This window comes from Andrographis paniculata, unplaced genomic scaffold, assembly GCF_009805555.1.
Source record: "Andrographis paniculata isolate CXL003 unplaced genomic scaffold, ASM980555v1 Contig18END, whole genome shotgun sequence".
Classification (NCBI taxonomy): domain Eukaryota; kingdom Viridiplantae; phylum Streptophyta; class Magnoliopsida; order Lamiales; family Acanthaceae; genus Andrographis; species Andrographis paniculata.
Genome location: NW_026137468.1, coordinates 1,156,463 through 1,168,915, shown reverse-complemented (window position 1 = coordinate 1,168,915; position 12,453 = coordinate 1,156,463). Strand labels below are relative to the sequence as shown.

Genomic DNA, 12,453 nt, shown 5'->3' with positions numbered 1-12,453 from the left:
TTGGGTCTAATTCGGCTGTTTGAATGTTACCTATGAACTCTTGGTGTTGAATGAACGAATTATCTACAAAATCTAATATAGAATCAATTTTAAGATATAAATAATTATTATATAATAAAAATAATTATAAATTAAAATTAAAATAATACAATATAAAATAATTTGACTGGTTGGGCCGTAATGCACCGACCCAATTCTTCAAGCCCGCTTGATTTCATCACTCAGCCCAATTGAAAATATATATACTTTATTTTATAATTAAATTAAAATACTGTTAATATTAAAAAATATATAATTAATTATTCCTCTCCTGGCCCAATCAAGGGAAAATATAAACCCTAAAATTGGGAAAAGGGGGAGGCATCATCCAGCCACACATCTTCATCATCATCTTCGTCTTCGCCGATTCTACCTCAGCTCTCCACCGTCCGATTACAAGCCACCTCTCGGCGGCTCTTCCATTTCTCCAGCTCGAGCAGGACATCTGCTTTCCTTGATTGTAATGGCGATTATTTTTGCTCTCTGTTTTACTAGTGTTTGAGTTTTTAATGATTCACGCGATTATTAGTTGTATAGCTGATGCTTTAGCGTATTTCCTTTGGAATTGATAGTTGATTTTGGTTTATTGTACGTGTTTTTCTATGTTCGTTAGTTAATCTATGCTAATCCTTACGCTTAAGTACTGCGTAATTGTTCGAATACTCAAGGTTGGTGAAGTTGAGATTGCTTTTGCTACAATTGTTTGATGCTAATTGCTAATGCTTTTTGGTTAATGAAGTTAAGGAACTGAATACCTAAACTTTTATTGCTGCAGCTGTGTGTATCTCAATGTAGTTTTAATGTATTACTACTTGAAGTAAATATGGATGGGATGGCTGGGAGTGAAGCTGGGATGATGAATTACTTGCGTCATCATATGAGTGATGGGAATGCCATTGATCACGATGAGATTGTCCATGATGATAACAATGGTGGAAATGAATTCACGGACAGGGATGTCTCTGTTGATGCGGAGAATCAATCAGGAAACCATGGAGGGGCGGTTACACACAGCAGCATTGAGGCTAACAATCAACTAACCCTTTCGTTTCAGGGTCAGCTCTATGTATTTGACTCCGTTTCGCCCGATAAGGTCTCTGTTCTACATTTCGGTAAAATTTGTGCATCTGTTTAATTGTTTGGTATCGTCTGCTGTAGATGCTTGCGCCCATGATGAGTTTCTTAAGTTCTCCTTAGCTTTCGTTTGCAGTGGTTAATAATTATTAGTATCATGAAATTGCACTCTTGAGTAGATATTTGAATCCTTCTGTTTCTATTTGAAAATTAGATTTGAAAGGATTGATGTCGGATTTAGACTATTTACGGGTGCTGATTGCTGTTTTTCATACTTCCGTTTTAATCGTGCATTTGTTAATTCTTCTTGTGGGTACAAATTCAGGTTCAAGCTGTACTTCTACTACTGGGAGGACGTGAAGTGCCTCTAAACATTCCCCCTATTGCCGTATCTGGATCTAATAACAGAGTAGGATATATTCGAATAGTTCTTGTGTTTCAATGGTTTGATTCTTGTAGCACGCATTTGATTAAACCTTTTCAACAGGTTTTATCCGCACCTCCGAAGCTCAATGTTCCTCAGAGATTGGCTTCATTAATTAGATTCCGTGAGAAGCGGAAAGAACGAAATTTTGACAAAAAGATACGATATACTGTTCGGAAGGAAGTGGCTCTTAGGTAGTGGGATCTTTTCACCATGCTCCTTATCTAGTGTAGATTTTTCATTTATTCTTGATCTTTTAAATTCGATATTTTGCCATCAACTTTGTTAGGATGCAGCGGAATAAAGGACAGTTCACATCCTCGAAGCCCAACAGTGCTAACGATTCAGCTTTAGTTGTGTCAAGTTGGGACTCAAGCCAAAGTTTGGGAGATGGAAATGGATCACCAGTTCCCGAAATATTGTGAGTTTGGCCATTCATATTTCCAATATATGTTGCTAAGTTTTAGTTTATATATGTTTATACATGCTATTATAGAATTTCCTATTTTAGTTGTCCGACCTCTTTATCCTGTTTGCCTGTATGTGTATTAGATTTTGTTCGTTTCTACGGTTTCCAATTCTTCTGTATGATTTTTAAAGCTTGAAAAAAAACTAACATTAGATTAAAATTAATGTTGTAGATCACATACACCAGGTTTCACTATGCAATTTTCTGAGAATTTGCTTTCATTGTTGATCATGGTGGGGAAGATAGAGACATATGAATATATTTCTATATGGAAGGCTGAAATTCTTATGAATATAAACATCGCCAAGGCGAGTGCTGGATATTGTTTAAAATTTGATTGGAGCATGTTGCTTATTATAATTTGTCTTTTATTGGCATAGTGACGGGAATTGCCGTTGGATGCACATTGTGATTCATATTTGCTCTTTATGCCGCAATATTCAGAATTTTCTTGGATAAGACTTGAATAAAAAGCTCGTCTTAAAAATCTCCTGAACCTTTGTTGACAGAGGTTGCTATTTGTTATGTCATTTGAGTAGTTTGACCTGAAATGTTTAATATATTTACTCCCCGACAAAATTATGATTGCACATTGGAAGGAAGGTATATAATCAATTTGCCATAGTATTGTCAGCCTAAGTTTTGCTTACGTGTATGAATAGCCATCTAGGTTTGTTGCGGGGTGACGATATACTTTTTTCTACTTGCATTAGGTCATAATCAAATATAATCATTTTTTATATGTTTTATCACTATGTGGCTTACGAAACATGAAAGTAATTCACAACAAATTTCCAGTTGCCGCCACTGTGGTATCAGCGTGAGATCTACCCCAATGATGCGCCGGGGTCCTGAAGGACCCAGGACACTTTGCAATGCATGCGGACTTATGTGGGCAAATAAGGTAACTTTTTATTACAGCATTATCCACGAACATGATTTAGGTGTCTCTCTTGAATAGATGGCAGCTTTTCGGAACTCTCATTTCTATACTCTTTGGACTTTTGCTGTTTTCTTTCTGTTTTCTTCCAATTCCGTATATCTTCCATTATGGGTAATGTAAATTTATCGCAATTGTAATTGTAATTTGCACCTCGCTTCAACTTTTAGGAGGCTATAACCACAAATGCAAAGCCAAGAGGTATCTTATCAAATAGCATAATTATTTTGCATCAATTTTTCAATCCACAAATGCTGTCTGAATCATGTAAAATGTGAGGAAAGCCGATAATTATCTTATCAAATAGTATAATTATTTTGCAACAATGTTTCTAATTATGCTTTCATTATTTTTGCATTAGAATAATGTCAGTCTTGAGTGTTAATTCAGGAATGACCATCACATAGGGATCAATTTCTTTATACAATTTACTGCAATCATCTGTTATTAAACTGTATTGTTCTAATCCCGGTTACCTCGACTTTCCAATCACTTGGGACTTCAGGGGACTTTGAGGGACCTCTCGAAGACATCAACTTCGCAAGGAACAAATCTTCTGCTTAAAATGACCGACGAGGTATGCTAATTCTAAACCTCCTTTGTGTCCATGTAACGAATGGTGTGCTACAAAAATTTAATAATTATGATAACGAGATGAGTTTCAGCGCGTTCGTTCTAAATTTGCCATCCCGGTGTTGTGTTGTATTGGTAGCAGAATGAGAATTTAGATGCAGAAGAAATGGCTTTGAGCACTGAAGCAAATGCCAATGATTCATCATGATCAGTGAGTGAGATTTATTTATCTATCTATCCGCTAAGCTTGCTTTGATGGTAATGCTATAATCTGAATCTCCATTGTCTTCTTTGTTTCGTGTAGTCTAAATTGTTAGTCATGTTATGCAAACTGTTGCCCTTCTTAATGCCCTTGTAGATTATCATAATATTTATTATTCATATATAATATGCCTTTCCCCTTTTCTTGCCATTTGTTGTTGTGGTTAATTAACGAAATCTTTATGTTCATAAAAGAAATAAAGTATTTAAACTAGCGATCCAAAAATTAAAAAACATGATTCGCTGCTGTGATAGAGTTTTGGCTTATGTTTTACAATTTTTTTTATTCATGAACAAGGGTGTTTTATTTGTATTAAGAGGTATTGATTTTTGGTTTTTTAAGTGAAATAGTAGTCGGACGTAGTGTCTTGTAGGTAAAATTAATATGTTTTTATTGATTTTTTAAAAAACATAAGTGTGTTTATTTGGGGAATTTTCTCTCAAATATACTATTCATTAATTTTTTTTTTCAAAAACATCACATTAAGCATCTATTTTTTTATTTTGTATATTATATTAAAAATTAATTTTATATTCAAAATATCATATTAATACCTATCACATTGTACAACTATTCATATTCAAAACTCTCCCACAAACACACCCGTCAAAGCCTAAGTAGCCTGCTATTTGGTTGGGTATCTTATTTTCAAATTCAATTCTTCCTTTACTTATTTATTTAAAATCAAATCAAATTCGAACTGAACTCAATATATATTTAATTAATGGGATTTTGTTTTTTCATTTTTCTCTAAAAATAATCACACCAAATGTGGGTGCGTTCGTTTTTTATTTTATATAATATCACATTAAAATACTTGTTCTCTCAATATTATTTCTTGGAAATTGCAATTAAAAAATAATAATAAACAACACAAAATATTTTTTACAAAAGTTAAAAAAAAAAATTTAAAATATTTATTATAAAAATTTAAATATTTAATTTAAAATAATATATTTCATATTTTAACACAATTTTTTGAAGCCATTATTAATTCAATTTCAAATCAAAACCAAACAATCGGAACATGCAATTCAAACTTGATCACATAATAGACTTTCATTGTAACAAAATTTGTCACTCAGTTCGCCGCCTAATGAATCCTTATCAGCAAGAGACGCTACAGTCCTCTTTATACAAAGGGCCATTAAAACGATTAAACTAATTTTTATTTTCTTTTTCTTTTTCTTTTTCCCCCGGAACCATCAAAACATCAAAGGCATCACACCGAATAACAAATCCCATTAAATAGTATTTCTATTTACTATTATAAAATCCTAAACTAAGACCTTAAAGAACCTCAAATGTTGAGTACCTTGCAAAAATCCAGTCACATATGTTATGCAAACGAAGATTGTATCCCCTGCCTATTTTCCAGGGGCCATATGACCTCCTTCCAAACCTGTTATGTTAGTTCAAAAGTGACTTAAAAGAACTCCATACATATACATATATATATATATGTACATACATATGCACTCCATACATATACATATATATATATATGTACATACATATGCATGTATGTACATATACTCGAGGCGAAACAATATGATTGAGCACTACAGAATAGAAAGTGCAGGTTGTAATAGATTACCAGCTTCATTGTATTCTCTGCATCAATGGATCCGGGATTATGCAAAAAGCCGTAAGTTTACCTTTTGAAAAACAGGAGTTGAACTTTTACCATTGTTGTGAAGCATTATCCGATAGCCACACCATTCCTGGCGAAGAAGATAAACCTTCGAGATTTGACCTCACTTCTGCTGATAGTCAGATATCCCTTTTTGCCACAATGATATGCTGCAATACATCAAGTCTACCTGGAAAAAGATTTTAGTTTCCCGGGCTCTATATCTTTACTCCTGATGATGCTTTTCCTGGGGTTCACTATAGGTTTAATCTGATTAACAGTTCTAATGGGAATTCTTCCTGCATTAGTCTATCCCTACTTACCCTCCCCTTTGCATTGTGGAGTTGAATGACATGGGACACGAACATTTATACGTTCTAAAGAGATCATCAACAAGGATAAATTCAAGGGTTTCTTCCTAATGCTTACTTGTACAACTTTCCACCTGAATTTACTATTTCAATTTTCTTTTCTCTAAAAAAAATATAAAATCAAACAACTATTTTTATTTATTATACTACATCCCCTGCCAGGTGGGTAATAGATGGATCAGCTATTTATGATACTATGCAGTTTTATATCACATTAAACAACTATTTCAATTCAAAAATTTTCTATTCAAAACCAAAACCAAAATCTTACAAGTAAATACACCCATAATGTTCAGCTAATTCTATTTGGATTACAAGCAAAGAAAGAGTGAACAGTGAGCTGCAAACTCAGTATCACTCGGTGCCTACTGAACTAATGCAGATATTTAGGACTGGAAATTCAAATTTAACTTATTATATATATATATACATATTATGTACCCTAACTTATTTCAGATTTCGACAGCAAAAGCAAAAGCATCAAATAGTGTGGAGTCATCACACTTTTGAAGCTTCCTGAAGGAGAAATTGCTGAAAATAAGAAATAAATTAAACAGAAGAAAAGAGAATCCCAATATATTTATGCCAGCACATCATAATTAGAAACAGCAATTTGCAAATTTACTCATCAAAAAAATTCACACCATATGGCAATGACCAAATCAGATGCTAAAATAATTTGTATCCAAGCCTAGGGAAACAGCAAACCCTCTCATATATTCCAAACTTGTAGTGTTAAACTGACCAAAAAGTGGGTAACAATAAAATCATAATGGGAGTAAACTTAACCGACGATCTTCTTGAAATATTTTACCTTCTCAAATTCAGGGACATGGAAATTTTTTTCCACTTCCCAGGCAAGCTGAGACATGCCATTAAAAGATGATTTAGCACTCTTTTCGTCCGTCACTTCTCTAGGGAAAGGTATTCGAACCTCATAAACCTCATTCTGTAAAGTTTTGAGGTGTACATCGAATCCTAGTCGATCTACCCAGATCATCTTCGCATCCAGCACCTTAGAAAATTAATATATATATATATATATATATATAGTCAATCAGTTCCCATGGAAAAAAATAATCAATAATTTCTGAACCTAATGTAGAAATAAAAGAAATTTATAATTCCCTTGGCGCACAGGCAAGTGGAATTTCATGCTAAGTTTTAACCATCAGTAAAAGAAAAGTTTAGCGAGTTAAAAAGGAAGGGCAATCAAGAATTATGGAACACCTTTGAGCACCAACCTGAAAATCCAAATCGACATAAACATTGCAGAAGCGAAAAACGTCTTCTTTATTGTGATTATTAACCTCATCAACAATTCCTTCTGCAGCATCTCGAAGAGGATCGGGTTCAGCTGACACATACTCTGATGAGCTTACCCAAACACCATCCTGAAGAAGTTTTCGTTATTCAGTCAACCTCAGTAGGCCATCCAGATACTCTTGAAAGCTAAACCATAACTAATACAAACCATACCTCAGCATAATCTTCTATCTGAAGTACCCTTTTGACGTCAATGACATAAATTTGGCTTTCATCCACTTCCTCATTGAAGCGCTTCCCCCATGCCGAACAGAATTTCTGTTAACAAATCAGTAAGAAAAGTAAGCGAGCATTCAGTTTAGGCCAAAACTGACATTGCCAATACAACCAACTTTCCTGCTTATGCTCAATACATTCTGACTTTGTAACGGAGATTAATACATCCAATTAACACTTAGAATGATATCAGGTAGCAATGTATGTGTGATTCTGGTCACACTTGAATAGTATTCCCATGATCACTCATTGATGGAACACACCAGGAGCATTAATAAATATACAAATTATTTGGAAATCATCCATTGAAATTTACACATTAACAAATAGTCAGAAGTACAACTCAAAGAGATCGCACACTAGCCCAACCAGAATCAAACACTTACTCTTCATTTTTGTATATTATACTAAAAATTTACTATTCATTTTTGTATATTATACTAAAAATCAACTTTACATTCTTATTTATATCAAAGTTTCACTATTCAAATCCAACCTCAAAATTCAAACCCCAAACAAACACAACTTATAATTTCACATTATATATGAACTTCATTCTGTACATCATTTTTGTATATAGATGATCAAACCAGCTGCATGGTTTAACATTCTTCACCGGTAACCATACGCATCATAGGAAGAAATTGTCCAAATGCAATACAGTAACAAATAAACAACGCAATTGAAAATCATTTTATATCCGCCAAAGTTATCTGACCAAAAAAATCATCCACAAGATGAAAATCTAATAGAGTCACTTAACGTTGCTGAGAAAATAAATTAAGACAAAACTTACCTTCAAGGCCATTCTATCCCTAGGTTTCTCGAGGTTCCCTTGGATTGTGCATTGAGGCGTCCGAGCTCCACACTGCTCCAGCTGATCCAGACCAATCCAAATAAAAAACAGTAACATTAATCTGATAAAGCTATAATGAGATGAAATCCAGAGAACTTACAGACAATTCACAATCAAGCAACGACAAACATGAAACTATGCGTCAGACTTGAAAACACACCTGAACATGAAGACTGCACCTCCTATCATCAGAAAACTTCGCATCAAACTCATTTAAACACAAAACAGGAGTTCCGTTCAAGTCAACCGCAAAGCGCACGCCAAATCCCAGAGGCGAGCCGTCCTGCGAGAGAACTGAAAGCGTACCCACAGAGGACAGATCCACAACAGTTCTCGACACCTCAGCTGGAACAGGCTTGTGATTTCCGGTCAATTCCACCTGCGGTCGGTCTGACACTACAGAAGCCGAGCATTTCAGCGGCTGGATTGAAATTTTTCTGCCTTTCAGTGGTTTCCACAATGCTCTGTTGATCCGTCCAGAAATCGAAACCGAACGCCTCTGTAAACGTGGTGCGGGAGGAAGAATCGAAGGCAGAAGATTGCATGACACAGATTTGGCATGCGGAATCATTTGAATGTAGAAAATTTGATGAATTTCTTCTACCTAATGATCTCTTCTGAAGAATTTCGGAGTCCACAGTTGGGAAGAGGCCGACAGTGCGCTACTTTGATGATAACACTGGCGCAAAAATCGTGTTTCGAACTGAAATCACGTTGTGCGGAATAGCGACTTTATTTATATTCTGTTGTGATTACTTTAATATGAATAAAAAGATTCTACTTAAATAAATTACCTTTTCAATATTTTTAATCCACAAGTGCTGCTTGCACCCTACTTATTTACTGCTTGGTTCTCCTGATTATTTTCTTATTTTAATTTTTAACCGACTTATAGTCAATATTGTTTTAGTTTATATTTGAGAACTCTCCAAACACAAAGGCTTTGGCTTTGTTTAGACAAATACTTTTGAAAAGTTTAAAGAATTTGGAATTTTAGAAATAATAAAAAATTAATTTATTTGATGATATATGAAAAAAAAAATATATTTGATACAATGTTTTTTAAAAATTAAATAATGTTAAGTCTAAAAGTATCTTTTGTTTAAATAGAGCCAAAATAATGAACACTGGGCAAGCTAATCATGTACTTACGCGATCAGCAAGGTTTGACACATTTGGCTCTATTTTTTAATATTTTTTAAAGATATTTTTGGTATTTTTTATTATTAATATAATTTATTACTCTCAATAAAAAATATATATGTATTTATTTTCAAGTAGAATATTGTATCTAATGAATATTTCACTTAAAAAATAATACCCACCATTTTAAATATTATAAGGATAAAAAAGAAATAACAAAAATAAATAAATGAAAATTGGACCTCCATTTAAGCCCATTTTGTAAGCAGGCCTGTAATACATAGGAGTATAATAATATCTATTTTTAAGAGAGTTACGAACTTAAAATAGTCTTCTTGCTTGTGATTTTTGGTTTTTTTTTTTTTTTTTTTTTGAAAATAAAAAACAACTAAAGTTATTTATGAATAAAAATATTAACATGGAACTTGACTTTATTTTCAACCCTAATTTATTGTTACATTTAAAAATAAAATAAAATTGTACGGATCTTCGTACTCCAAGTGCTCCTTAATATCATCCTAATTAGTCATTTTATGTCGTCCAAATTAATGATGAAATTAAAGACTTATTTACATATGTTCTCGAAGTGTTACTATAATCTTTGCACTTTATTATAAAAATATATTATTATATTTTTAAAAAATTAAAAATATTATTCAAATTAAATTTTAAGTTTAAACAACGGAATCTCAAGTAAACAACACAGTAAAAAAAAAATGTTAACTTATTTGATTTTTTTTATTTAAATAGTAATTTTAATATAATATGAAATATTATATTTTATTACTAACTGTGTAGACTAAATAATATTATTTATATTTAATTTAATACACTATATTTCTACAAGAATAACAATGATGATGCAGTAAAAAAAATGAAAAACAAATTTTAAATAAGCAAAACCTCAATATTTAAATTTTGAATTATTTAATTTAACGTATTTATGGATGACATCAATACATTTTTTATTAATTAATAAATTTAAATTCTGTTTATATATGAAAATGTTATTAGATTTTAAAGTATTATTTAATTGAAATTTAATAACGTACTATATTTAGGATCATGGTTTACACATACCTAGTCAAAGTTGCTTGTTAATAATTTTTCCACTTTGTAAAGTCAATAATGTAATATATATATATATATATATTCAATTTTGGTTGGAATTGAAATCATAATTTAAAGATTGGACAAATTAATGCTAATTTCGCAGCCTTTTCGCCCTACTTTCGTAAGTTGACTTCACGTCCTTCGTACAATTGACTTTTATATGCCTTCCTTATAAGTATTTTACTTGCTATTTTATATGCAAAAAGAACATATATATATAATTTTTATTTCAACTACTATTTGGGTGTTATTGTGTTTTATTGTTTCATTTTTTGTTAGTTTTTGTTTAGGTAAAAAATAGTTAGTGTAATTAGTATTTTGAATAAAATACTACAGGAGTGTGCTTGTTTGATATTATATATATAAGTAAATAATTATTTGATATAGATAGTTTTTTTTGTAAGAAAAGAATATTCAATTATAAATTATATAAATGAAATATGACTAAAACATAAATGAAAGACACCCTTAATTATCAACAAGTAAATGTAACATGCTAAAATGAAATACTTGTAGGGTTTGTTATGCTTTACAATATTAAATAATAAATATTTAAATTTAAAAAAGTATACGACTTCAATACAGAGTTTTTATTACATAAAGAAAAAAGGTTAAAATCCGAATTGATGAGTAGTTGGGGATAAAGATGATTGTACGATTTTATTTATTTATTTTGTACGAATTATTTGTTATTATTTTGATACACCTAACTTGAAATTTATGTTACTTGCAATCAATGAATTATTTTATTTATAATATAAATATCAAGTATGAAAAAGGAAATAGGCAGTAAAGTGCAAAGATTGACAAGTCTGGAATAAATTTAAACACTAAAAACAATTACACCAATGACTGAAAAGTCAGCATATAAAAGAAAATAGAAAATAAAATAAAATAAAATAAAATTGTCTACTTCTTATTTTTATAGCCTTCAAGTGATATATTTTTCTGTAAATATATTTCACATAATATTCATTCATTCATTTAAATATGTACTCTTATTTATTTAAAATATTATAGTTCTTGTGTCCATGCAAAATATATAGTATTTATTTTGATATAGAGTTTAAAAAATTCATCATTGCTTTCAATTTAATAGTTATATTTTACTATTTCTATAAGTTTCAAAACAAAATCTCATTACCATAAATCATCACTAGAAAATTTTATTATTAATATTATTATTATACAAAAAGTTATTACTTTTTATATTTAAATTAATTTATACTCATAAAAAAAAATAAAATTATTATCTACCAACTATTAATATAATATTCATATTTTCTAAACCTCCTGTCTAAGAAAGTAAGTTTATTCTTTTAGTACAGAAAAAATACAAGTATTATTTTTAACTAATAACATTATTGATATCCATAAATATAGATTTAAATATATTTTCGTACGTAGTAGTGCTCATGGTGGCAATTACGTAATTCTAACACCTTGCTGAATAGGATGAGATGAATTACAAAACAAACACACAACGCTATTACATAAACAAATATTATTATACATAATATTTCTATACAGGTCCGGACATCCTTTTATAGAACATTGGTTTTAAAAATTAACAGGTAATTGTTGGATCCTAAAATTCGGAAGTTTCAAGACCGTTCGTCGATTTGTCGATGTAAGTTCCGGAAATACTCCAAAGAGCCTGTCCGTTGTCGGATTTTGGGCGGCTCCTTCAGTAGAGCCTGCAAGGCTTCGAGCCTAAACGATCGATTTCGATGGATTTAAACTAACATCTACTAAAACTCAGATAAATCTACTGGAAAGCGAATAAAAAAAACATGTAATTCGAATTAAAATGCATAAAACAAAACTAAAACATGAAAATAAAATAGAGAAAAATACGAGTTCATCTTCTTGTGCTGTGTGATGTGTTTTTCCTAGTTCTAATCCTAAGATAGAATAACCGCCACTTCCGACTAAAAGTGTCAATTCTAATTATTCCTCCACTACTCTCAATCGTCTGGTAACCTCCCACTACTACCTCCAACTGCCTAATAAC

The 12,453-nt window shown here is 31.4% G+C and overlaps 2 protein-coding genes across 4 annotated transcripts; one reads left to right on the top strand and one right to left on the bottom strand.

The window, feature by feature from the left end:
• The first annotated feature begins 328 nt into the window (after positions 1 to 328).
• On the top strand, positions 329 to 3,931 carry LOC127240004 (GATA transcription factor 24-like). Of its 3 annotated transcripts, none has more exons than XM_051258443.1 (8): positions 329 to 499; positions 815 to 1,132; positions 1,439 to 1,522; positions 1,601 to 1,731; positions 1,827 to 1,958; positions 2,805 to 2,910; positions 3,452 to 3,523; positions 3,659 to 3,931. In XM_051258443.1, exons 2-8 carry the CDS (start codon positions 863 to 865, stop codon positions 3,725 to 3,727), a joined length of 864 nt encoding a protein of 287 aa, XP_051114400.1. In that variant the 5' UTR covers positions 329 to 499; positions 815 to 862; the 3' UTR covers positions 3,728 to 3,931. The 3 variants fall into 3 exon arrangements, with proteins under 3 accessions (XP_051114400.1, XP_051114383.1, XP_051114391.1); XM_051258426.1 differs by lacking the exon at positions 329 to 499 and adding an exon at positions 510 to 707; XM_051258434.1 differs by lacking the exon at positions 329 to 499 and adding an exon at positions 511 to 707 and having other exon boundaries at positions 3,662 to 3,931.
• A 2,546-nt stretch (positions 3,932 to 6,477) lies between these two features.
• On the bottom strand, positions 6,478 to 8,882 carry LOC127239997 (glutamyl-tRNA reductase-binding protein, chloroplastic). Its single transcript, XM_051258413.1, has 5 exons — positions 8,344 to 8,882; positions 8,124 to 8,204; positions 7,265 to 7,369; positions 7,030 to 7,179; positions 6,478 to 6,800 (listed from the first exon to the last, which is right to left on the bottom strand). The coding sequence occupies exons 1-5, from the start codon at positions 8,752 to 8,754 to the stop codon at positions 6,570 to 6,572; spliced, it is 978 nt and encodes a 325-aa protein (XP_051114370.1). The 5' UTR covers positions 8,755 to 8,882; the 3' UTR covers positions 6,478 to 6,569.
• Positions 8,883 to 12,453: the final 3,571 nt, after the last annotated feature.